The sequence below is a fragment of the Gopherus evgoodei genome, chromosome 4, assembly GCF_007399415.2.
Source record: "Gopherus evgoodei ecotype Sinaloan lineage chromosome 4, rGopEvg1_v1.p, whole genome shotgun sequence".
In the NCBI taxonomy this organism is placed as follows: domain Eukaryota; kingdom Metazoa; phylum Chordata; order Testudines; family Testudinidae; genus Gopherus; species Gopherus evgoodei.
The window spans coordinates 142,975,016-142,999,701 of record NC_044325.1 but is presented as its reverse complement, the minus strand read 5'-3'; the positions used below and the strand labels follow the sequence as shown (position 1 = coordinate 142,999,701).

General features: G+C 43.3%; 2 protein-coding genes across 2 annotated transcripts in view; both read left to right on the top strand.

Moving 5' to 3' along the window:
• SLC26A9 (solute carrier family 26 member 9) overlaps positions 1–2,227 on the top strand; it is a 46,859-nt gene extending 44,632 nt beyond the window's left edge. Inside the window, exon 21 of the mRNA XM_030561601.1 lies at positions 986–2,227. Coding sequence (XP_030417461.1) covers positions 986–1,033 — 48 coding nt within the window. The 3' untranslated portion in view covers positions 1,034–2,227. The remainder of the gene's footprint in view (positions 1–985) is intronic.
• A 3,200-nt stretch (positions 2,228–5,427) lies between these two features.
• On the top strand, positions 5,428–23,670 carry PM20D1 (peptidase M20 domain containing 1). Its single transcript, XM_030561600.1, has 13 exons — positions 5,428–5,635; positions 9,253–9,339; positions 9,981–10,213; positions 11,055–11,141; positions 12,058–12,191; positions 14,106–14,225; positions 15,106–15,181; positions 15,479–15,540; positions 15,848–15,926; positions 17,108–17,179; positions 19,515–19,683; positions 20,414–20,513; positions 21,375–23,670. Exons 1-13 carry the CDS (start codon positions 5,428–5,430, stop codon positions 21,502–21,504), a joined length of 1,557 nt encoding a protein of 518 aa, XP_030417460.1. The 3' UTR covers positions 21,505–23,670.
• The last annotated feature ends 1,016 nt before the right edge of the window (positions 23,671–24,686 follow it).

Here is a 24,686-nt window from a genome sequence, read left to right as displayed (position 1 = left end):
ACCAGGAATCACTTTGTATTGTGGTAGCACCCAGCTGCCCCAACTAAGACTGATGCCCCATTATACTGGGAGCTGTACATACACATAATAAGCCCCTGCCTCGTAGAGCTTAGAACCACTATAGATGAAACAGACCTAGGGTGGGTGAGAGGGAGAGGTATTATGCAGTTTGCAGCTGGGAAGCTGAGGCACAGAGTAAGGAAGTTAGTGGCCCAAGGTCACACAGGGAGGTCAGTCTGTGGCAGCAGCAGGAACTGAGCCCGCATCTCCTGACTCCCAGTCTAGTGCTTAACTATAAGACTATCCTTCCTCTCATGAGAGACTCATTCATCTTTTGCTGCTGCATCTGCAGCCTTTTATCTCTCATGTGCCTGGAGGCTGGAGGGCTCTCAGTCCTCATGCTTAAATGCAGAAGCTTGTGGGGTGGGGTGAAGACTGGAAGAAACCCGGTATTACACACTGTGGTGGATGGTTTATGTCTTCCTCTGAAACATCAGGCACTGGCCAGCGTCACAGGATACTGGGTTAGATGGTCGATTCCAGTAGAGGAACTCCTGGGTTTATATTAGAGATGGGCTTGTGCCGCAAAGTTCAGGTCCTGAAGGCCTCCAAAGTTCGGAGAGTGTGGAGCATGAGGACTATCACTAGATCTTGGTCCAAGCACTCAGCTGGTATAGATCAGTGTAGCTCTATTGACTTTTATAGGGGCTACACTGTTTGTATCCGTTGAGGGTCTAGCCCGAGAAAGACAGTCATTGGAAAATTGACTTTTTCAGCCTATTAAGGAACAATGCAAAGGAAACCCTAGAAACCAGGCAGCCACAATGCCAATAACCTTCCTGAGCTTTACCCCTCAAAAGGAAATGAAGAAGGTGTAAGGCTGGGTAGAGACATGGAGATCAAATGTAGTGGCTGTGTGGTTGGACACCAACATATGTAAATTGGTAGCACCGTTCTAACCAAACCCATCTTGTTGTCCCTTTAGGAGATGTTTGGAACCATGTTCCGGTCGGAGGCCCAGACAGCTCTGTGAGTGCCCGGGGGAATGTTAAAGTGCTGGCAAAGCCTCCGGAACTAACTATTCTCACATATTCCTTTATGAAGATGCTTCCCCTGTCTGAGTGGTGCACAGAGCAGCCTTTCTGTGCTTCCAACCCAGGGTAGCAGTGAGTTTGCGAGGCGAGGGGCTGTCACACCTCTCCTCCTGATATCCTCTCTCCTCCATCCCTCTGTGTGTGGAATTCAGAGCAACAGACTCTTGGAGCAAGTAGCAGAACACAACAGAAGCAGGAACTCAGGAAATAACGTTCATCCGTAGAAGAGCAGCAACTTCATTTAATGGCAAGTGCCTCCAGGCAGAAGGATTATTAATATTCAGCATCCTTGTCAACCCTATCTCTGCCTCTCCTCCTCCAGAACCCACTCACATACCCAGTCATATGGATTGCATAACCTAGGCATCACCTTTATTCTCCTTCCTTTTTTCAATGAGGTGAAATATAAGGAGATTTACAAGCCTTTCCTGGCTTTGATTCACAACCACAAAAATAACCCTCTCAAGATGCAGTGACGCAGGTTTGCATGGTGATAATATTTTAAAACGTGCACTGACTTTTGGGGAATCTGCACACTGAATTTAAGCCTGTGAATTTCTTGGGGTTTCCACCCAAAACCACCTCTGTATTCTCTATTACCCTATAGGACCTCCTGCGCTGTCCTGTCTATTCCCTGTTACTATTTACTGAGCCAGTGCTCCATTTTTGTTACCCTAAAATCCTTGGTACCACTGCATGGGAGTAATGCTGCACTCTGTATTACATGCTCAGACTATTTTTCGATATCAGGCACCCTTAGCTCACATGACCAACAGCTCCTACCAGCTCTGGTGGGACTTATATGCACACACTGGCCTTCCCAATCGTTTGGGTAGTTAAAATAAAGCTTATTCAAAACACCGGCAGAATTAGGGCCTGATTCAAAGCCCATTGAAGTCAAGGAGAATCTTGCCTTTTACTTTAACAGGATTTGGGTCAGGCCTTTAGTCTGGGAATATCACGAGAGCAGCCATTCCTGTGGTGTTTTGATGCTTCCTCTTCCTATTCTCAGTATCTGGACATTACTAAAAAGTTCAGTTTAGATTCAACTCTAGAAATAGGCAGGGCCACCCAGAGGATTCAGGAGGCCTGGGGCAAAGCAATTTTGGGGGCCCCTTCCATAAAAAAAAAGGTTGCAGTACTATAGAATACTATATTCTCCTGGGGGCCTGGGGCAAATTGCTCCACTTGGCACCCCCTCTGGGCAGTTCTGGAAATAGGTAAGTGTTTCAGGGTGAGTAGATTTTCCTAACCAGTTTGCCCATCTCTAGCAAATTCAGGGACAGGGAGAGAGAGACCCTTTAGCTCAGTGCAACATCCATGGTTTTTGATGATGCTATAACTCAGGAGCAGTATAATTAAAGTTTGAGCATATTTTGGGTATGCCAGGAGTCAGTAGTTCTTGTGATATCCAGCACTAACCTCTCCAAACTTGGAGCTTCAAAGTGAATAGATTTTAGGTAATCACTTAAGTGACAAGAGAAAGCTCATCTGCTGGGTTTGCTATGGTGTCTGGTCCCTCATGCGTTATATGAATTTGAATAAAAATCACCACAAACTGATGCCACCAGGACAATCTACCTCTCGGGCAAACAAGCCTGACTCGATAACCCATAGACAGATGAGATCTTTTAAATTTTTTTTTAAATCCTAATACTTTTATATATAAAAGTGTGAGTGATGCTAATAACTATTGCTATTTTAGTTTTCTGTTATAGTTCCTTCCTTTCATCCCGATATTGATTCTCTGAAGCCTATGACTAGAGGAAATGCATTTAAATATATGTAAATACTGAAAAATACTGTATGTTGAGGATTAAAGGGACACTTATTAATACATTTAGGCCCCAAATTCAGGTTTTGTGAAAAACAATTTTGCACAAATTAAGATTAGCAGAATTTTGTCTATGATATTTTTAAAGTTCTGATGAAAACAGTTTTTTGTCTGGATTTTAAACCTTCCCCTGTGGTGTTTCCAGCCTTGGGATAAAGCATAAGGGCCAGAAAATGAAACTGCTTAGAAGCAAATGTGAAACTAACTAGTCTGTTTTTTGGGAATGCAAAAATAAATAATGGCCTTTATAAATGTAAAGAAAATTTGCTTTTAAAAAGTTATTTCTGTTCTAATAACCTAAGATGTTAATAACACTTTTGTGTTTTACTATATGGTTTTAAATCTGTTTAATTCATAAAAGACTCTTAAACCACCCTGATAAAATGGTCTTTGAGATAACATTATCAGGGAAAGAAAATGCAGCTGTAGTGTGGCTCCCAGATAAATTATTCCCCACTTGCAATGAAAATAGAGCTGCATGACTCATCCAGGCTATGCAAACATTCCATCCTATAACATCAGAGCTGCCTGGGTTTTGTGTGGCACCTCATTAATTAAGTCATCACTGCTCTACCTCAGTCTCTGTTTACATGGTGCAGGAGAAAATTATTAAACAAATAGAAGTACAATTTTCTTTAGATGGGAGAAGAAGAACACACTAAAAACAGGTTACTTCTCATTCTGACCTTAGTGAGACAATCATAATTTTGCTGCAACTGGCATGTCCTACAAGCTAAGATCAGAACATTAATTCTTTCAAATTATCCTTGAGGCTAATGCACCATAATTAATTACTCTTGGTCTACTTCTCTGCTGCCCGAACATTCCTCCTTCTTGCTGTTTTGAATAAACAAACAGCTTCATGCAACGGAACAAGGGACTTTTTAATTATAATAAAAGCTCTGTGGTGACCTAACTTTGAATTAGTGATATTCCTAATTGCAATTCAGGAATCAGAGAGTGTCTGCTAAAGATTCAGTTCACAGTCCCATAGGCCTGACAGCCAAAGTATCAGTTCAAATACAGGAAACCTCAGAGTGACAGATCCCTGTGCAAAGGATGTATTGTTTCCTTTGCAGTTCCCGGATGGGATGTCAAGAATGATGCCATGAAAGTAGTGGCAATAATTACATATTCTGCCACCTTGAAGTCTCAGGTAGAGGGATACTTGGTTTCTGTAGCCCAGTGCCAATTCTGGTGACAAATGCAGCCCTCAGCAGCTGACAGATGGTATTTTTGAAAGCATAATTCCTGTCACCATTTTGCTACTGAGTAGCACAAATGTTTTAGATGTAGAACCCTGACAAGCCTATGCGTCCCCAAACATTAGTTTCAAAGGCAACGTTCACCAATCTGAACAAAACAGAATGACAAGTTAGCATGACTTGCATTTCTCTTTCAAAGGTTCTATGTGACCAGCTCAGAAAGCTTCATTTCCAGGGTATCTTAACTAGGGAACTAGAGAAATTCAGAAAGAGAGTCCATTGAGGTGGAAAATTCTAAACTTCCAATGACCTTTTATGTCTCTGAAAGTCTAGTGATATTAACATGTAATTACTTTGAAGCTTTATTTGATACCTGCATGATGCATAACCAGCTCAAAATGTTTGTGTAATTTATTTAATTTAATATTGGTTTGGTTCTTTTTTTGATAATAAACAATATGTGACTGATCATATGCTTTATCTACTGATTTGGAAGTACACTTTCCCAGAACCCTTATGTCAATTCTACTTGGTAGTATGGTGATAAAAGCTTTAGGCATGCCTATAGTTAATTTATTTTACCAGTGCTATCCTAGAGTTTCTGTATGCTTCTACACCTTTGCAGAATTAATTACTCTTATAGAATCCATGCTACACGACTCTCCTATATAAATCACATAGTTATTTATCAGCAAAGGGTACTCCTTTTTCTCAAGAGTCCTCTCATTTTAGAAATAGTGTTAATACCATAATTGGATTTCCTGGTCTGCTGGCAATTGCACTTAGGTGAGCGGAACTGAGTTATGTTAGAGAACAGATCTTGCCCTCCTGCTGCTAATGCAACAACAAACACAATACATGTAACATGATTTAGGCATACAGAATTATACACTTCTATGGTGGTGGTCACTTGCAAATCCCGATGTGTATTAAACTAATTAAGCTTCAAAACATCCCTGGCCAGTAGGTACGATTACTGTTTTACACATGGGGATACTCTGGTGAAGTGATTGGCTGAGGTCACAAAGGGAGTCAACAGGAACAGAGCACAGGGCCTGGGTTGGGCCCGACACTTTGCCCGGGGCTGGGAACAGGCCCCAAGACCCCTGACTCCAGCCCCCTGCTCTGGGCACGGCACGTGAGCTGTCAAGCTTCCAGAAACAGCTGTCAGGGTCAGGGAACTCCAACTCCCAGCAGGCCTTGCGGCGAAGGCCGAACGAAGCCGCCTGTTGGCCAGTGTCTCTGAGTTGGCGGCGGGTGATTGGCGGGCGGCGCGCGAGGCCAGCGGAGCTGCATGGCGGAGCGGAGGGGGCGGCTGCGGGGGGCGGCCTGGGCCGCCTGCCTGGGGCTGTGCGGGGTGGCGCTGGCCTTGCTGGCTGCGGTGCTGGTGCGGGCCTACGTCCTCCGCCCCCCGCCGTGCCCGCGGCTCTGGGAGCGGGGTGCCGCGCTGGGCTTCCAGCTCAGCGCCCGCGACAGACAGGAGCTGAAGGAGGCGCTGAGAGGTGAAGGGGCCGGGACCCCTCAGAGCCCATCCCAGGAGAGCCCCCCCGACCCCCATGTACCCCCAGACCAACCCCTCCCGGGGGTCCCTGGCCCCCAGCTAACTTCCACCCCAGGGGTACCCCCAGCCAACCCCCCCGGGACCCCCAACTAAATCCCACCCCGGGGGTACCCCCAGCCAACCCCCCGGGACCCCCAACTAAACCCCACCCCGGGGGTACCCCCAGCCAACCCCCCCAGGACCCCCAGCCAACCCCCCTGGGACCTCCAACTAAACCCCACCCCTGGGGGACCCCCAGCCAACCCCCCGGGACCCCCAACTAAACCCCACCCCGGGGGTACCCCCAGTCAACCCCCCCGGGACCCCCAACTAAACCCCACCCTGGGGGTACCCCCAGCCAACCCCCCCAGGGACCCCCAACTAAACCCCACCCCGGGGGGGACCTCCAACTAAACGCCCTGGGACCCCCAACTAAATTCCACCCCTGGGGGGACCCGCAGCCAACCCTCCCCAGCCCCCAGCTAATCCCCATGCCCCTCCCCTGGGGGTATCCCCAGCCAACACCCTGGTACCTCCCAGACCCCTACTAACCTCCACCCTGGGGGTCTCCTCAAACTATCCTTTTGATCTCAGGGGGAAACTGCCCCTGACTAAACCTTCTAGGGGGACCCCCCAGACTAATTCTCCCAATAGACAACCCCTCACCTCCAGATTAGCCCCCCCTGCCCCACCAGAGATTCCCCAAACTAACACTGCTCCCAAGAATTCATGCTCCCAGACTAAATCTTTCCACAGACCCCCCCCCCCATAGACACAGAAACCAGGCTAACCCCCTGGGGCCAAACCCCTATTCCTGGCAGGCTCCCATCAGCGGAACCACCTCCACCCCTTGAGAAATCTTGGAGACTATAATCCCATCCCAAATACCCCCACTCCTCCCATCCCTGATTGATCCGCCCTGATGATGGACCATTTTCAGCCCCTGCCCCTTCGTAGCTAAGTCTCTCCCTCCCCAACCCCCAGACCAGCACTCCATCTCTGCTGAGGAGTGCACCCCCTTGGATACCTAAAGTGACATTCCCTAACTGCTCCATCTCTGGCCACCAAAACTCCTTCATGACCCTCCCCCAAGCAACTTCTACTAGGCTGCCTCCCCCCATTTCCTCTGGGCCTAAGACCCTACCCCAGGGCCCTCTTGAGATTTAGTGCTCTGAAACACCCCTCCACCCAGGACTTATCCTCCAGCTGAATTCTCCAGGGTCTGAGCCTGCCCTGAAGACATTGAGCAGCCAGAAATCCCCTAAGTACTGATGCCTCCTCATCAGCTACTAATGCCATCCATTTACCAAGATCCCCAGGGCACTGACCTCTTTAGTCTGGTGTCCCTGGCAGAATTTCCTCAGTGGGCACTTCTCTCCCATGTGTACCATGCACCATCAGGCACAGACAAAAACTGCTTGAGCATTAGCACTCCCTCAACTGACACCATTCCCCCCACAAACACACACACTAGTGTCTTCTTCCCATTGTGTCACTTTACTTTTAAGCATCTATTCAGTCCCTTATTGCCTGCTTAGATATTGGTCTGCCCCCCTCCCAGCACCTCTTCTCAGACACTGACACATTCCCAAGGAAACAGCTAACTCATCCTCAAGCTCTGACTACCCTCCAGCAACTGAGGCAGCTGACACCGCCCTGAAACTGACAACCTCCCTTTATCCCCATAAGGCACTTCACTTGTGTATTACATCCCTCCCTGCCCTGCTTCCATGACACTGCAGAAAGTACATGCTATGGGTGATAGGGAAGAAAGAAAAACTGCAGAAGAAAAAGACTGAATATCATTTTTTTTTTTAAAAAGGATTTATTTTTTCTGCTGACAAATGAAAGAAGGGAATAATATTGTTTTAATATCTCTTCTGTGTAATTCATTGCTTGTTATCAGTTAAGATTCTTTAGCACCGCATGAGACGGTGCCTGTCTCAAAATACCTGATATGTTTACATTTGCAGCCATATACTTTGACCCCAACAGATATCCTAAGCAAAACCTGGAGATGTGTCTTGGAGATAGTGGAGGACACAGATATCTGAGTGTCATCTGTGTATCAGTGACACCTGAATGACAATTTTGCTGAATGGTCCAATGTAGATATTAATGAAAAAGGAAGACAGGATATTGAGGGATTCCACAACCAGGGGCCTGGATGTCTCAGAGCGGTAGAGCTGTTTTGGTTTATAAAACACTTTGGATGAAAGATGATCTTTAAATGCAAGGTGCTGTTACTGTTGTTGGTTGGCCCATTCCTCATCCCTTGTTCATAAACATAATATTAAGTCTATAGAAGAGGGACAATAAGAAGTAGGTGAATCCATTAGGCTGCACCATATTTGGAGTAGATGGCAGGGAAAAACTTGCCCAGAAAGCTGTATAAATGTTTTAGAGTTTGCCAAATGGAAGTACTGCAAATAAATGAATTATTATGCTTTCCCACAGCAGATATTCTTTTCTTAACTGGGACCAGAATTTCACACACCTGCAACCTTTGTTTCCTCCCAGTGACAGTTTTCTCCAGTATCTCATCCTTCTTAGATACAAAACACAGTTTGTCTGCATTCTCCAATTGTACACCTTCAGATGTCCCTTTACCACACTAATAAATTAGTGCCCCCTTTTCCTTTCTGGCTCAAATCTTGTACCCCTGCCTTGCAGGCATCCAGTTATAGAGCTAATTTATTTGTACTTTCAGATACAAAGACTCTTGCAGGAAACTTCTGGGGGTATATGGATTACATTAGGATTGGCAGCTAGTAGAAAACCAGAGTCAGGCATCAAACAATAGTTAAAACTTTTAAAATAGAGGGAAAGCTCTCCTGTATTTAGTTGGTGGAATTATTACCTAGCAAGTGGAAATGTTTTTTTTTTAATTAGAAACCAAAAAATCTTCTTTAGAGAGACCTTGATGAAGTAGATAGGAGCAGGTCCATAGTGGGGCATTATGAGCCATCATGGAGCAACACTGTCTGAAGTAAAGGATGCTTCAGCGAACACCACTGTTCCCATAAAAATCTGATGAAGCAACTCACATTTTCCACTCAACAAGCTCCTGTGAAGTGCTAAGCATTGTCTTCAGTGAGAGTTGAGTGTACTCAGCCTTGAGCTCAAAGTAATTTTTCATTAGGAAGCTTATTGAAAAAGATGGTGCAATTATATTTGAATTCCCATCTAGTAATATATTTGCATTAATATAAAACGTTTTGTCGACAAGGAATCAATCTTCACAATACAGTGAAATGCAGCTGCTTCCAGAGTGGAAAACAGTAGCATTTTTAACAATGCACAGCAACAAAACACAACAATTTAGAACAAGTAATTAAGAAGAACATTCTATATGAAACTACACAGGCATTAACAGGGTAGCCAGAATGTAGTCAATGAGCTTAAAATGTGGTCGATTCTTTGAGGGTAATACCACCTCTACCCTCTGTCTTGGGATCTGTAAAGCCTACAAAATACTCAGGATCTTAATTTTCTTACCTATTCAAATTACAGTTAAAAGGACTGTTGGACTGGTTGTCATCATTGCCAAAAATCCTCTACTTCATATTTTCATTTAAGGTGCCATCAGAATTCAAACCGTTTCCTTCTCTCCAGAGGACCAAAATACAACAGCTTTGGCAGAATTTGGGAATTATATTAAAAAAGGTACAGAATTTACATTCCTATATATTTTTAATAAAAGGGCAGGAGTTTGGCAACAAGTTGAGGAGAAGTTTAGATTCTGAATATAATGAAATAGTACTGTGTTTGACATAGCACTTTTTATCTTGATTTTTCTCAAAAGGGGACTGTATTACCATCAGGGCCAAAATGGGACCTGCAGTTCAACTGTGGTATATCTCCACTGATGGTAGAAACTGAGCATAGACAGGGCATAGGTGTCTTTCATGACCCTGCCCTGAAGAGAGTTAGACAACCTTGTGATAAAAAAGCCTAAACCTGTCTGAGCCCTGTCTGTAGGTTCAATCGTCCAACACAGCTGCAGGTCCTGTTTTTGCCAAGGGAGACAAAACTCTAGTGAGGGTTTCCACTGCAGATTGGGACAGTTTGGTAAAGCTGTTTGAGGGAAGCTTGCATATTTGCTGCCTGCATCGGATCAAGCTTTGTATCTTATTGCTATGTGTGTTAAAATTCACTATAGACCATGCTTCCATTAAAGTCAGTGGCAAAATTCTGCTAACGGGTTCGTGTCATATTCCAATAATTTTGGTGGTGGAATAGAAAAGATCTTGCTGATTTTTCTCCTTTGTATATTTCTCTCTTCTTTTGACTTTATTTTTAAACAGTCTTTCCTGCTGTATTTTCTACCAAGTTCATTCAACATGAGATCATTGGGGGATATAGCCATCTCTTCACTGTCCAGGGTTCTGACCCCCAGCTCATGCCCTACATGCTGCTTGCACACATGGATGTAGTCCCAGCTTCCCAAGAGGGGTGGCATGTCCCTCCTTTCTCGGCTAAGGAACTTGACGGTTTCATCTATGGACGAGGAACAGTGGACAACAAAAATTCTGCTATAGTATGTCTTCTCTGTCACCTCATTTCAGAGACATGAAAAACTCTAAGGAATGTTTTTGTTCATAGTCTGATGGGTAAATAATTAACAGTCCCATAGTTCTGTGATTTGAGAACTTCTGTTTTGGAACTAGTTAGCTATTGAGAATGGCAGTAATAATCCCAGAAACAACTAAATCAAAATTAACCATTGCAATGTATGAGGCAAAATGGATGCTGGCAAGATAGCAGAAATGCAAACTAACCACTGCTGATTAGACAATGACCATAGTTAGGAAGAAAAAAAAATAGATGAGACTAGAAAAACACAAGTGTTAATGGATGACAAACTTCATCCCCACTGTTCTTATTTTTCTTTGTTCTTCCTTAGTAATGTTATTGTCTAAAAAGTTAATCCTCATTAAAGTAATGGGTTTGCTACAACTAGAGAGAGCCATACCATATGCAGTCTAGATGCAATTTAAAGGCTCAATTAAGTGGATTTTTTTCAGATAGAGACCCCAGTCATGCTCCCTTTGAAATCAGTTGGAGTTTGCCTTGGCCTCCAGTAGGAATAGGATCAAGCCTATACTATTTTATATATTTATTCTGATGTTATGTAACACACTGAGTCTTAAGGATTATTAAGTCTCTTGGATTGTGCTTGCAAAAGAATATGATTATCATCAACTAGGTGGAGTGAAAAAAAAACCTGCAATAGTTAAAAGAATGAAGCCTGCTTGAGGACTGTGAAAGTACTGGATTTCCTTTACATCTTCATGTTCTTTGCCATATGAAGTAGCTCTTCTTTGCAGTCTCAGAGAGCAAAAGGACACAGTGACTAACATGCTGTCTCTGTTCCACAGGGTATTCTGCAAGCTCTAGAATTCCTGCTGAGAAGAGACTACAGACCTCGCAGGTCTTTCTATATTGGCATTGGACATGATGAAGAGGTATTTCTCTCAGTCGGCATGCATCCGATGAAGTGGGCTGTAGCCTACAAAAGCTTATGCTTAAATAAATTAGTTCGTCTCTAAGGTGCCACAAGTACTCCTCTTCTTCTCTCAGTCTCTCTCTCTCGTTTCCTGCTATAACAGCAGCTTGATTGTTGGATAGCCAGTTGCCTGCATTGTCCTTTTACTTGACTAAATCAACTTTCTAAGGATTATTTACCATGAACCCCCCCGATGATCGCTGTTGCATTGACAAATCACTCTTTAGCGCATTGCAGTCATAGGTATATATTGACAGTTCAGCTCTCAGTGACCTGGGCCATCAGGGTTTTGCTCAGTGGAGAGAGAGGAAAAGGGTATATCTGTACTGTTCTTTGGTGTGGCTGTCAGACATAAAAAGTACAGTGTATGAGTGAAATGTGAAAATCCAGGTTAAGATCTATTTGATTGTTCCAAGTGAACAGTGTTATCTAACAGAGTCTTCATTAATGACATAGGGCTAGAAATTGAGAATGATAGGGTAGCAGAATTGCCCATTCTCACAAAGACAAGAAGGGATTCAGTGAAATTGAAAGACAAGACATGATCAAATGAAATACCTTTTTAAACAATGCCTGATTAAGCTGTAGAGCTCATTGCTGTGGGGTAGCATTGAGGCTTCTCATGAATAATGAGAACATCTTCCGTTTTATTAGACTGGATGTAAACTCTCTTGCTTCAGAGCATAAGCAACCACTAATTGACAGGGGTTAGAAAGAAACTTCATCCCATGGACAGGTTATTTCATAATTGTTCACTCTGTTGTTTCTTGCACCTTTCTCATGTAGCACTGGTCACTGTCAGAGTCAGGATACTGTACTAGATGGACTGCTTGTGCGATTCAGCATGGCAATTCCTCTGATTTGGATTCTCATAGGTATCTGGTCATAAAGGAGCAATGAAGATTGCGGCTCTGCTGAAAGCTAGAGGAGTGAAGCTTTCTTTCCTGCTAGATGAGGGAAGCGTTATCTTAGATGGGTTCTTGGAGGGAATAAAGAATCCAGTAGCAGTGTAAGTAAGGAAAGAAGAGAATTTAACACAATGAGCCTGATCCTTGGCTTTATGGGTAAGTATAAGAGAGTCTGTTAGTTTGGACTAATGCAGCGGTGTCCATAATACAACATAAAGGCCCTCTATGGCAGCTGCTCTTTTCTTCCTTGGTGAAGACACAGCCGATGAACTACAGGGTTTTATTGCTGGTGACGTGACTGCAGTTTCTGTTCATCTCAGTGAAAATATAAATACAAGCAAATGTTCGGACTGTGTGCGTATTTCAGAATTAAGTATATTTACATACTTACATACATTTGTGTGTCTCTCTTAGGCTCCAGGCAGATTTTCATTGCCGCCCTCGGTGTTGCAAAGATTGGGCATCCTTAGCTAATGCATGGAGCACTTGGCTGGGAAACCCACCCTTAGGTTTTCATCCCACCAATCACTGTATCACACTGTTGTTATACCTCTTTGTTTACTTGAGTAGGTGAGTTTGGCTAGGTTGCAGCTGAGTCACAGGGCTGAGGATGGAGATATCCATATGTATGTGCAGCCGTCTTCTAGGCTGTCGTTTATAGCTGCCCAGGGATTTTTTTTTTCTTTAGATAAAAATGTAGTAACTTTGATGTGTAGTTGAGGTTTTGGCAGCAGAACCTGAGGCTGGTTCACCATCGTGGCAATCAGTGTTTCAGCCTTCTGACTGCCATTTGCTGGTGTGCAAATGGCAGGATGAGGGCATGCAGTCAATGCTATTTCTCTTTGGTCAGCTTAGATAGCGACCCTGATTTAGCTGTGAAGTTTGTCTTTGGTATGCAGCTTGTAAATTTGATTCATACCTTTTCTGAGGGAATGCAAGGGTGACCCTTTATCTTGAGTAGGAAAGAATGAGGAAATGGGGTATCAGTTGAGTTATGAATTCTGTCCCTTTCCCTCTGTGGTAGACAATCCTCTAAAGACCTGGGATCCCTCAATGGCCTTGCTGAAATATCACCTGGAGGTTAATGTAGGAAGCCCTGTGATGAGTCAGTCTCATTTATTTGTTGTTGTAAAAAGCAGGGGAAGGACAACCAGGCGCTAACGGGATGTGGTATTGTGCTATAAAGAACTTGGTGACAATGCCCATGTTTATCACATTTGTTTTATCAGATACTGTTGGTAGAAGGGTCATATCTGACTGCGTATAGGTGCTTCAGTTTTACAAATCCATTTCCTTCTCCAAAGCTGCAATTTAGTCTTTTTGGGGAGCATTCTGGTTTTCATGCAGAACTATAGTCAAAAAGAGACCCCCATAATCTTAGTGTTGGCTATGGGAGCATATAAAAGGACACATGCATGGGCCAGTTTTCCAGTGGAAAATATGATACCTATATATTGAAATATGAATGCAGTTTAGATTTAATAAGACAGCAATTGGCCCTTGACATCAAACAAGAATTAAAATGCTATCATTTAAGGTTTTAAAAACACTGCACAGGATAAGTATTTCCTATTGTCTGCCTCCACAGAAGTGTTTGTTATCATTTTAATTACCATGAAAGGCTCTTGTTATACTTAAATGACATTTGTTTTTAAGACATTTGGTCTGTCACTAATACTGCAGCTGTGGTACAAAACGTAAGCAAAGAACCTTCCGAGTGCACTTACTTTCAGTCTCTGAGCAGTGCTGTCACAAGCAGGGTACTGCAGCTGTGCCAGAGCAAGTGTAGTTGTGTGATGTGAAATCTGGAGAAAAAGCCAAGACCACAATGCTCCTACCACTCAGATGTGGCTTTAAATGCTTTTTGTTGTTGTTGCTGCTGCTGTTAGAGTATTTTTGTTTGGTTCTAAAAAATAAGCATATCAGCCCCATCTGTCTACAGTCAGTAGAGGCTGAAGAACTCCGGTTATGTAATATTTGGAATCGGTTTGATGAAGTTATTTCTTGTTCATCAGAATAGCTATCACAGAGAAGGGTTCAATTACAGCGAACTTCAGCGTGGAAAAAGAGCAAGGTCATTCCTCTGCCCCTCCTAAGGAGACGAGTATTGGTATTCTTGCAGCAGCATTGTCCAGGTGAGAGTTTACCTGATTGTATAACAGACCTAAGATAGTCGTGCAAAATCTCCTTAAACAGACTTGACTTCAGTGCTATATATTGTACTTCTCTGTGTATGTTTAAAACTGAAGCTTATGGCTCTCATAAGTGTGCAGATATGCAACCCCTGGCAGAGGAGTTGTGGTCAGGGGAAGAGGGCGTGGCGCACCTCTGCACTCCAGCTAGTCACACTTCCTGGAATGGTCCCTAGGGACCCTGAAAAGCCAGGCATAAATTAGATCATCATCTGAGCTACTCAGACTTACTCCAGGGGCCTAAATGTCACTCAGTAGCCCTAGAATTTGGATATCTGCAAAGGTGACATAGATCTATTTTTGTTCTATCCTTTTGTCTGTTGCCAGAATTTCTCTCCAAGAATCTTTTGTGACTGTATCTGCTGCCTACGGGTGATATCTGTGCAGGCAAATAAACATGGTGTGGTATCAAAATGTTATATCCCATAGGTTCTGGTACAAGGTAATGCTCCTGCTTCTCAGCCTCCCTATCCCAATGGATACAGACTAGATTGATGGGAGCAAGGGTGTTGTTTTATAGAAGTGCCTGAAATAAAGAGAGACTTGCTGTCTTTTTGGCCTACCATTTTTATAGATTTCCACATCTCCCTTACTGTTCCTTCCTTCCCATTGGGAGCCAACCTTGGCTATCTCTTCATCCTCCCCAAAAGAATATCTTTGGATGAGACAGGAAAGCTTTGAAATCCGTGGTGAAGTTGTTCCTGATTTGTGAGCTATGAGGGATATGGCTACATTTCAAGCTCTTGGTCAGATCTATGAATGCAATCTGGTTTCTGCAATGTAGAATGCGGTTTTTTTTCAAATGCTCATTTGCTTGTTGTAGGTTGGAGCAGAATCCCATGCCCAATCTATTTGGCCATGGACCAGAAATCATGATTCTTGAGCACTTGGCTTCAGAGGTGAGTATTCAACTGTAGCTTCATTCTCAAGTTTCACATAATTAATGTTAATAAATTAAAAGTAGCCCCAGATGCAAATTACCTAGGGGGGTTTCCTAGTCTCTGTTAAAATCATTTAACTCAGAAAGGAGAATTCAAAGCTTAAGTGCAATAGTTCTCCCTCTGCAACATCCCTCTCATACTGTACATAGCAGTGATCCCTTAGCCCTGTGTTCTGCACTGAGTCATGACATCACTTCAGTCTCCAAAGCTGGAATTTTGATAATTGATGTATCTTTGTTTTCTCTTGCCACTTAGTTCCGTTTTCCTCTCAATCTCATCATGACCAACCTGTGGCTGTTCTCCCCTATCGTCAGCAGGTAAAGGGAACACATCCCCTCTTCACACTCCCAGCCTCTGCCCCCATGAAATATGGGAACCAATGTCCATTTAAAAACTTTAGTCCTCTAGCTTTCTTGTCAATAAGCCTGATCTTCCCTGGGAATCAGCCATCCTATTTCTCAGTTTATCAGACTGTAAAGCATTTACCTTGCTTTAATTAATAATTGAAACATACTATAGCTGCTCTGTTAATGCATAGGTTGGTCTAATCAATTTAATTCTCACTTTTGTCATTTATATCTTTTATAAATACAAAACTCCTTTTAAAAACTTATTTTCATGCAGAATTTTGGAGCAGAAGCCCTCCACTAATGCCTTGGTTCGGACCACCACAGCAATCACCTTGTTTAATGCAGGAATCAAGGTAGCTTCGTGTGTGCATTTGATTTTTCCTCCATGTAGCGTGAGGAGAATGCTTGTATTATTTAGAATGGTGGTTCCCACATACTACTAGATGTGCCATTATGAATGGTTGGTGTAGTCTCCTCTTACACTTAATTTTAAACTCAGCCTCTGTACTGGGCCTTCATGCTTTGCCAACCTCACTCCATCTGAAAGTATAGCCTAGTTCGCACCTTAGGGTTTACAACAGAAAATTGTTTCACTGATGACAATATTTGTTATCCAGTTCTTTCTAAACTGATGCTGAAAATGGTTTAAGTGCTAATGTAGACAGGATAAAAAACATTTTCCACCCTGTTACACAGTGCGTGACTGAGACTTTGGACCACCCAATGTCAGCAACAGGACAACTTCCTACTATAGATGGGACCTTTGTCTCATGATCACAAGACTGATATCCCTAAACTCCACAGTGGGTTAGAGCAAGCACAGCAGGGTGAGAGGCAGCAGGTTCTGGCTGGTACAGTCAAGGTCTTAACCTGATAAACTGCACGGTTGAGAATTGCAGCTCTGGAACACCAATGAGAGCAATTAATAGTTTGGGCCTACTTTCTGCATTCCTCAAAGGAAATCTTTACTGAAAAGGATCATTTGTCTAGAAAACAAGTAATAGGTAAACAGTGACACTGAGTGGTGAGAAGAGAAATAACGTGTTGTTTGCTTTTTTACTCTGTGTGTTCAAAGACTGTGTAACTTGCATACTTAACAAAGAATAAAATATATTTTGTAGAAAACAGGAATTCTGTATCTCTACTTATGCTGTTAAGTGACGTACATGGGTCATGGCTGGTGTGCTTTGGGGAAATGGACTCAGCTATAAAGGAGGATTTTTTGGAAGAGTGACATCAGATAAAATGAAGTTATTACTAAAAAAAAACACCTAATCCTTGTATAACTACCTGTGTGGTAAATGGCTAATGTTTACAGTGATCAAATGGTGGAAGGTTTGGGCGTTTTATTTCAATAGGAGCTGGTTGGGGCCTTACACTGTGAGCCCTGCAACTGCAAGAGCAATAGTTTAAACTTTTTGACAGCAGTGCATATCAGGCTGATGTAGTATTACAGTAGCAGTTCTGTGATTGGCCTTTGACTCTGCTTATGGCTTTCTTTGTATTGGTTGAGCTTCTTTTTTTTTTCCCATAGTCCAATGTCATCCCACCTTCTGCAAAAGCAACTGTGAATTTTCGGATCCACCCATCACAAAAGGTTGAAGAGGTAATGTCTGCATTTTACATTTGTTCACCTATTTTTTTTCATCATGACATTTGTCCCTGACATGTCATTTACTTAACTTTCCTATACCTTTGAAATGGACACTTGTTGACTGGTCTGGGGATCGCAAGCTTTCCTCTGCATTGTGGATCTTGCCTTTGCCATCTGCAGACTGTGCAGCTGTAATACACTCTACCTAGGGTTCCCATAGACGACCTCTCAGGAGCTTCATATAGTGCAAAATTGCCTGCCTACATTTTGCAGATGACAGATGTGAGCATGTAATATCTGTGCTGGCTTCCTTTATGCTTCCAGGTGCAAGTCAAGCTATTGGTTGTTTTTCTGTAAATCTCTGAGTGTAATGGCATCTGGCCAGCTGAGAATACCTTATCCCTTGTTGCAGCAGGTCTTTTCCATCAGAAAACTCTCATTGGCTGTTCCCAAGTTTAGAGTCTAAGAGAAAGGAGTGTTCTGCAATTTGCAGTCTGCCAGAGCCAAGTTTATCCAAGGTTTTTTTCTCTTTGAGCATGTCATGGGTTTTTCCCCACTTTGAACTTTAGCATCCAAAAAGTGGGGACCTGCATGATCACTTTTAAGCTTAATTACTAGCTTAAATTTGGTATGCTGCCACCAGCCAAAAATATAGTGTTTGGCACACTTCCTGTTCCCCCAAAACCTTCCCTGGGGAACCCAAGACCCAAACCCCTTGGGTCTTAAAACAAGGAGAAATAAACCATCCCCTCTTCTCTCTCCCCCCCCCCCCGACTTTCCCCTCCCTGGGTTGCCGTGGGAAGCTACACAGATCCAAACTCCTTGGATCTTAAAACAAAGAGGAATTAACCATTCCCTTCCTTTTCCCCCCACCAATCCCTGGTGAGTTTAGACTCAATCCCTTGGATTCTAAAACAAGGAAAAATAAAGCAGGTTCTTAAAAAGAAAGCTTTTAATTAAAGAAAGAAAAGGGAAAAATTATCTCTGTAAAATCAGGATGGAAAAATGCTTACAGGGTAATCAGATTCATATAGCCTAGAGGGGCTCCCCTCTCCCCCGCCTGAGATTCAAAGTTACAGCAAACAGAGGTAAAAATCCTTCCAGCAAAAGGAAAAAAAATTCACAAGTTGAAAGAAAACAAACATAAGACTAATCTGCCTTGCCTGGCTATACTTACAATTTTGAAACATGAAAGACTGATTCAGAAAGATTGGGAACACCTGCGTGTACGTCCGGTCCCTCTTAGCCCCAAGAGCGAACAACGAACAAAACAAAGAGCACAAACAAAGACTTCCTTCCACCAAGATTTGAAAGTATCTTGTCCCCCCGTTGGTCCTCTGGTCAGGTGTCAGCCAGGTTCACTGAGCTTCTTAACCCTTTACAGGTAAAAGAGACATTAACCCTTAACCATCTGTTTATGACAGAGCCCATAACATAAGATGCATGTGTCCACTGTGTCTTTTTCTTTATTTGGGCCTGTAACCAGGGGAGATTGTCCCTTTGGGCCAGTTGTTTGCTTTAATGTTTGTTATGTGTGCCAGATATCACAGTGATGAATGCAGTGTAAATGAGAGATATCCTAAGTGGTTTGTTTTACAGGACTCTTTTTGAAGACTCACTTTGGATTCTAAACACTACCTTCTAAATATGGAGGCGAACAGGAGACAACCCGGATTCTGAGGGACACCCTCTATGAAATAGACTTGCAGCTATGTTAAGCAGCCTTTGGGAGTCACTCTTGCTTCAGAGTAACCCATAGACAACTTCACTGGTTCACATACCCCCACCTTAAAAAATTTGTGAAGTGAATTCATGAAACATCGAGCTCACATACTACCAGTGGTACATGGTGATCCATGGTTTGGGAATCTTGCCATGGACCATACATGCTTATGTAATAGTATTAAGGCGTATCTTCTGTCAGTTGCAGCCACTGGAAAGTGACCTGATCTCTCTCACTTGAGTAGGTCTGACATAGCCTATTATCTATGAATAATATCAGACCCCTCTCTCTGGAAAATTATGGTGAAAGCTTTTTTGGATTCCAGCCACACGGTGGTGCGCTTTTGTACTGAAGGGGTTAAGAAAGGGCTTTTGAGGCACTGACCCATAAGTGATTGCCTTGGAAGTACTTGGACCTTTAATGCCAGGAGCGCATTGTGTAAGAGGAAAACAGACTTCCACCATGAGGCCACTACATGGCCCCTGTCTTGATCGTATATCTTCATTTGGAGCCATAGCTGGCAATTGATTTACAAGGCAAGCCTTGAAACTGGCACCTGCACAGACAGCCACAAGGAAAACTCTCATTCCCTTTGCTTATTTGTTCCTCTGGATGTGTTCATAGGTGCTAGAGATAGTCCAAAACACTATTGCTGATGACAGAGTAAAGATACACCTACAGGAAGCCTTTGACCCACTCCCTATCAGCCCCTGGGATAATCATGCCTTTGGAGTCCAGATTTTCCGAAGAACCCTACTGGATGTTTTCCCCGATGTCAGCAGCGTAGCTCCAGGTAAGAGCAAACACATGATGATGATTGTTTCCTCTTATACTTCCACATTCCCGTCTCTCCCCCCATTGCTTTGTTTCCATTTCTGTGTATCCCTCCACCCCAGCTGTTAACGACTGGAAACTGCTGCTGTTCCCTCTTCTGTTAGGTTCCATCTCTCTGCTCTAAACTCTGTGTGTGTATGGGGCGAGTGATGGTGGAAATAGAAAAAAGCAAACAGGAAACTGGCAGAAACAATGAACTCTGAATTGAATCTCTCTGCAAAACATATCAGGGAATCTCTTCAGGGATGTAAGGAGTGGCAGGGGAGGTCTTCTCGTCTTAGCACTTCAGTTTGCAGTTCCATGACTGGAAAAATCATCTTTCTTCTTCTGTGCTGTACCTTACTATCTAAAGCACTTATCATGCAAGCTGTTCCACGCTGTGCTACGCAGCTTACTGGATAGGAACTTAAGCTTGAAATTGACACACAGAAGAATAAGAGCCTGATACTGACATGCTGGGCACCACAACTCCCATTGAAGCCAACCAGGTGTGGTGCTCAGCTCCTCTCGTTGCTGAAAGAGTTCCAGCATTCTTTATTTCCTGTGCTGATGTGGGAACAATAATTTGTTTTCAAAAGGAGTTTAAGTTTTCAAAGTGTAGAAATGCAACATCAGCCGAGCCTTTTTCCTTGAAGGCTAATTGGTTTCACTTGTGCTGAGAAAACCTGACCTGTGAGTTTGTTTTCCAGGTATTTGTATTGGAAACACAGACAGCCGGCACTTCACTAATCTCACAGATGCCATTTATCGATTTAACCCACTGGTCTTTAAACCAGATGATTTACCCAGGTATTGTATTCTGCTGGTGTGGGGAATGCTCTAGGGACTATTGTTAAAGAAAATTAGCATTTGCTGGCCTAGAGAAGGAAACCCAAATTTGTATACTGTGGTGTAGCAGTATGGGTGCCTCAGAATCACAAAAGCCACCCATTTCCTGCGGCGTTGGGTGCTGCACACATAATGGGGGAGAACTGCTGTGGGAGAGAGTTAGCCCCAGTTCGTCTCTGTTTAAAATGTAGACAGGACCTGGTTCAAACATCCCTTCCAGTGGGACAGCTGAACTTGGTTGGATCACAAATACAATTCTGGGTTCTGAAAGGTTTGGTTCTGGTGTGAAGCCCTTATTTAATATGGATGTCCACATGCCGGCACAAACATGGTACTCCCACTTGATTAACCTTTTAAAGCTGGGAGTTATGTGAATACAAAAGTATTAACCATGCTAAGAGTTGGTTCACTTGCTAGCGTATCAATTTTATCTTCCATGCAAGTGTAACTGAAATAGGAGCAATGTGCCCAGGTGGCTGCTCTGCACTCTGACACAAAGGGTCTGTGGTATGTTAATGCAGGGACCGACAGTGCCTGCTATACTTCCACTTTCCTGCCCTATCTACCCACTCCATGGTCTTACCCACTGTGCTCTGGCCTTAGAATCAGTAAGCCATTTATGCGGGCCTCAGGAAAAGATCTTGCTTAGAGTGCATTGTTCTGTAGATGTTTATTTGTCTCACACTGTCTCCTACTTAAGTCTTGACATTCCCATGCCTTTATAAAGAGAACTGGCGAATCAGCAGTCTGGACTGGGGTTGCAGTTCCCATGTAGACGGCTCATGCATATTGTAATGAAAAATATTCTTCTCACTTTAACAGAGTCCATGGCTTGAATGAGAGGATCTCAGTTGAGGGCTATGAGAAACAAGTGGAGTTTCTCTACCAGCTGATTCAGAACTCTGATATCAACAAGCTCCCAGAGCCTCATGCAAACTCCCACGAGCTGTGAGACAAAAGAAATGGGGAGAGGAGCTGCTATGGAGGTGAATCATGGGATGGCAGCAACTTGGGGTATACAAAGCAGCTACTTATTGACATTGCACTGTGCTCTGGAACTAGGTTATTGTGGATGGTAATTTGCATAGAGATGAAAAGCAGTGAGGCTGCTGTCAGCAGATACAAAGCCTGCCAAAAAGTAAAGGGAAACTTGAAATGGCAGAAGAGAATTGGAGCAATGGAAAAAACCTCTGATCTCCACACCTACTCATCTCCCTACCTTCACCTGCAGCCATTAGATACATGCTAATATTAAAGGGAAGTGCTGTGGGATGGAGCTTGGGGGAGGGAATGTTAAGGAGACACAGAACAAGCACAACATGGAAAAACTGGTGGAAATGGCCAGAAAACAGAGATTTATTTTCTGGAAATATCCATCTCCTTTCATAACCCTACTCCTTTACTGTACCACAAAATTTTCACCCCTGTGGAAAGGGTCAGTGCAAGGCCTAGGCACCATCCAAGTCCTATCTGGAGGGCTTAAGTCTCACTAAAGTAGGTGTTTAATTAGGATTTAAGTGGTGCCTACACCTTTTCCTGGGCCTCTACATGGGCCAATTTCATCCAAATGGATCGTTATATGTATTCCCAAAACACTGAAGCGCCGATCTGCAAGGTGCTGAGCTGAGGTCAGTGGAAGCTGAAGCCACTGAGCACTTTGCAAGATCAAGCCCAAAAAGCCTAAAAATCTGGTGCTGTGTAGTTTAAAGACAGAATGAAATGCTGAATATGCATCCCCCGCAGTAGTATGTGGAGCATGCTGTGTAATGCCCTTGGTACTGCAGCAAGCTTGCTTTTGCCATTAAGTTGACTTTCCCTGATGCTCACATGCCATCCATTGTTACAGTTTTCCTGAGCTGCATTTTACTTGTGTAACAGATGGATATATATGCCTCAAGGAATGCTAGTAACATACTCATAAGGCCACAGGAGCATATGCCCTCTCCTCAGCCCCCTCTGTACATTTACTGCCTGTGGCCATTTCAGAAAAGACTAGTGCTTTCAGAGGCCCAACCTGGAAAACTTTTTAGGGGTCTGGTTTTCAGAAGGTGACTGTTCAGCACTTTCTGAAATCCCATTTAAGGGATCTCCCAGTCACTAGACATTTGAAAATCTTGGTAATAATTTACAATAATTTTAAAAATCTCCAAAAGATCGAATTACATAGTTCCAATTGGTGATGCCTCAGATTTCTTTTCCTCTTTTTTTTGGTTGTATTTAAGTATTTCTGTCTGTCTCTCTTTGGTAAGCTCCATGAGGCACTATGTGATTGTGGTGCCAGAATTATAAATTGCAGATTTAAGAAAAAATAAATCAAAATTGTGTGTTCATCTATTTTCCCTTTTCACTGAATAGGTTGATACCTAGGAGATATATTCTTCCCTTTTCATCTTTAGTTTTCCGTTCCTAGCTTGTTTCTGTATGGTGCAGAATGACTCCCGTTCCCTTCCAGTCAGGTGGAGCTGAGAACACTCTGCACCTTATTGGAAAGGTCCCTAGCACACTAAAACTGTGTCTACACTAGCACTTTTCAGGAAATCACCCACCCTTGCCCTAGTAACGATGGCAGCCTAAGTGTAGACAGGCCATTGGCATTTTTACCACCATGTCATCTAACCCTGCATGCTTTGCACTAGTGCACTCATCATTGTTACCACCCAGGGGTTTGCACCAGAGGGAGATTTCCCAGAAAGTGCTAATGTAGACCAGGATTAAGTATCCTTCTTTTAGGCTATTGCAGAAATGTTCCCTTTCACTAAAGTTGCCATTATTAGTCAAACAAACAATTGTCAAGTGGCATCTTATCCAGGTGCTATCCCCAAGTGCAAATAGGGTGAAAGCCACTTCATGCACTACTAACACAGGAAGTGCAATGCTGGAAACAAGCTAAAACCTCTTTCAGCTGCACTGTTCCATAGATGTCTGTCAAATTGTACATTGGAATGGAAAGCGCTCTCTGTATTCTTGGTGAAGAAAGTATAGGAATAAAGTAGGTTACAATGAAATGTCATCTTTGAAAACACTAAAAAATGAAACTGATTCTTGTACACCTCTACCCTGATATAACACAAATTCAGATATAACGCAGTAAAGCAGTGCCCGGGGTGGGGGCGGGGCTGCGCCCTCCGGCGGATCAAAGCAAGTTCAATATAACACAGTAAGGTTTTTTGGCTCCCGAGGACAGCGTATATCGAGGTAGAGGTGTACTTTCCTTCTTACCAAACTGTTTATGTGCACACTGTTTTTTTTGCAACATTTGTACTAAAATTAAATTACTGATTAAAAAATAAAACCTGCTCTTGATTTGAAGCTAATAAAAATGGGATTGCAGATTCTTTCCCGGTCTTTATTTAATATTCTAACATGAATGTATAATTGCTGGGAAGAGGTTCATCTCTCCCCTGCCATCAGTCATTTCCACACCTGAGTCTTCATTAGAGCTAGTCAAAAAATTTCCATCAAAACAAATTTTTGTCAAAACAGGAAAAAACCCACATTTTTCCAACTATCTCCCCTCCCTGGTGCCCTCCTTTCTGTACGAAGCCTGTGTCAATTAATTTTGTCTATTCCCTTCCATAAACTGTTTAGGGGTCTGCCTAAATATGCAGCAGGACTTGCTACTTCCATGACAGGAGGTTCCCCGTGAACCTGACATTTCCCACCCCCCTGAGCTAGGTAGCAAGAAGTCTTTAATCAAGCGTCTCTCTCCTTTGTGCTACCACGTGGCTGGCTTTGAGAACAAACCTGTCATGCTGGAGTGCCAGCTGTCAAGTAGGGAGACTACCACCCCAAAGTCAACTTTCACAAGCTACCTGCGTGGCTTTAGAAAGCTGCAATGACACAGCTTTTCCCCTGAAACCCCCTTGTCCCTTGAAGTATCAGGCTGAAGCTGAAGTCTCAGTCTGAATCTAAAATAGAGACTTGAATCATTGGTATTTGAACCAGCCAGGAGCCCTCAGCAGTAGGACTGTTGTATCTGTTACACCAGTGATTCCCATCCACACTCACCCTTCGCAGCAGAGATCGGCACATTGAAGACCCACATGGACATCTAATCCAAATGGTGATCTCATAGTTTAGGTGGTGTTGGAAGCACCTTTGTGTGGGAGAACCATCTAGTGGTTAACAGACTAA

Excerpts from the sequence above, each read along its gene's own strand:
- PM20D1 (XM_030561600.1), top strand. The coding sequence starts at position 5,428 with ATGGCGGAGCGGAGGGGGCGGCTGCGGGGGGCGGCCTGGGCCGCCTGC. Across the intron at positions 11,142-12,057 it reads GCATTGGACATGATGAAGAG|GTATCTGGTCATAAAGGAGC; the intron begins GTATTTCTCTCA and ends GGATTCTCATAG. Across the intron at positions 15,541-15,847 it reads TTCTCCCCTATCGTCAGCAG|AATTTTGGAGCAGAAGCCCT; the intron begins GTAAAGGGAACA and ends ATTTTCATGCAG.